Source organism: Arachis duranensis, chromosome 8 (genome assembly GCF_000817695.3).
Source record: "Arachis duranensis cultivar V14167 chromosome 8, aradu.V14167.gnm2.J7QH, whole genome shotgun sequence".
NCBI classification, from domain to species: Eukaryota; Viridiplantae; Streptophyta; class Magnoliopsida; order Fabales; family Fabaceae; genus Arachis; species Arachis duranensis.
Window position 1 is genome coordinate 12,615,170 of NC_029779.3, and position 1,414 is coordinate 12,616,583.

The window sequence follows — 1,414 nt, forward strand, 5'->3', positions numbered from 1 at the left end:
AATTAGTGAAAGAAGAAGAAGAAGAAGCGCTACGGTTGGGTTGGTGTCGACGAAAGTAGCAGTGGAAGAAGGAGAAGAAGAAGCAGAGGCAGCTCGAAGGCGAAAGTTGGTGGGAGAGAAAGCAACAGAGATGAAGAAGAGGCGCGTGGAGCGGTTGAGCGAAGAAGAGAGCGTGAGGTTAGAGAATAATGAGGTGTTACCGATAACTGCCATCGCTGGGGGCATTTGTTGCCGTTGAGTTGAGCAAGTGGACCGTGACTTCTCCCGTGCGATGGATTATCACTGCCAGAAAACTCTCGTTTCCTTTTAAAACTCTTCTACTCCTCTATCTTCGCTTGATATTATTAATATTTTATCATTTTATGAAAAAAAAAATTAAACAGTCCTCATAATTATTTGGAAACACAATTAAATTCTCAATAAAAAAATATTTTTTTATTAATTTTTTATTAATAATTTTTATTAACAGAATAAGTCTTAAACAGTTTGATTTGTTCGTTAAGAATCAATTAAGAATGATAAATTTTCTTTTGTTGAGAGTCTCATTATTTTTTTCAAGAGAATTGTCAATGTCATTTAATTTTTTTTATATTTTTTGTTATTATTTTTAAATATATTAGTTAAATTTACAGTGTAAAATTAAGAAATATTAGTGATTTTTAAATTATTTTTATCTATAAAAATAAAATACAAAATATATTAGTGATTAACAGATCACATAAGTATGTTTTGAAAACTGAGAAGAGATCATTGACAGAAAAACTAATCAATCACACAAAATTAATTATCAAGAGTCAGATTTATTAAGAACCTCAAATTCCTTCGAAAAAATTATTAAGAGTCGGATGAATATTCACACACAAAAAAATAATGTTTGTATTATATTGTTTATGTAAGATTTTTATTTTTCTTACTTTTTATCGATGATTTTTAATATAAAAAATTAGAAGATTTTAGGGAAAAAAAAGATTCAGTTACATGTAACATTCTTTTTATTATTCTTCAAGTTGAAAAATAATAAAAACGAACCAACTACTTTTTTTTTGGGTGTCTTAAGAAAAAGTCAACTACTACTAGACAGAACTCTTCAAATTGATAAATTAAAGGGAAGGACCAATAACAACATCTAATTAATATAAGAGTAAAACCCCTCCCCAATCCCTAACCATTTACGAAATTGACCTGACGCCCCCTAATTATTGGAAATTAACAACACGGCCCTCATCGATTATCTCCGTGTGACCAAAAAGACCCTCTCCGTCAAATATAACCGAAAAATTCTACGTGTAACGGTAACTGTCTGACGTGGATTCAAACGATTTGATGTGACAATTGGATCCTTGCACAATCATCAAAAACGTTGCCGTTTTGATTCTCAAATGGAATCAGATTCCAACATACATTTCTCATTCTC

General features: G+C 30.8%; 1 protein-coding gene across 1 annotated transcript in view; it reads right to left on the bottom strand.

Annotated features, from left to right (window-relative positions):
- Nucleotides 1-317, bottom strand: part of LOC107460808 (uncharacterized methyltransferase At1g78140, chloroplastic) — a gene marked incomplete in the record, with an annotated part of 3,034 nt that extends 2,717 nt beyond the window's left edge. Inside the window, 1 exon segment of the mRNA XM_052252732.1 lies at nucleotides 34-317. Within this exon segment, the coding sequence (XP_052108692.1) occupies nucleotides 34-225 (192 nt within the window).
- Nucleotides 318-1,414: the final 1,097 nt, after the last annotated feature.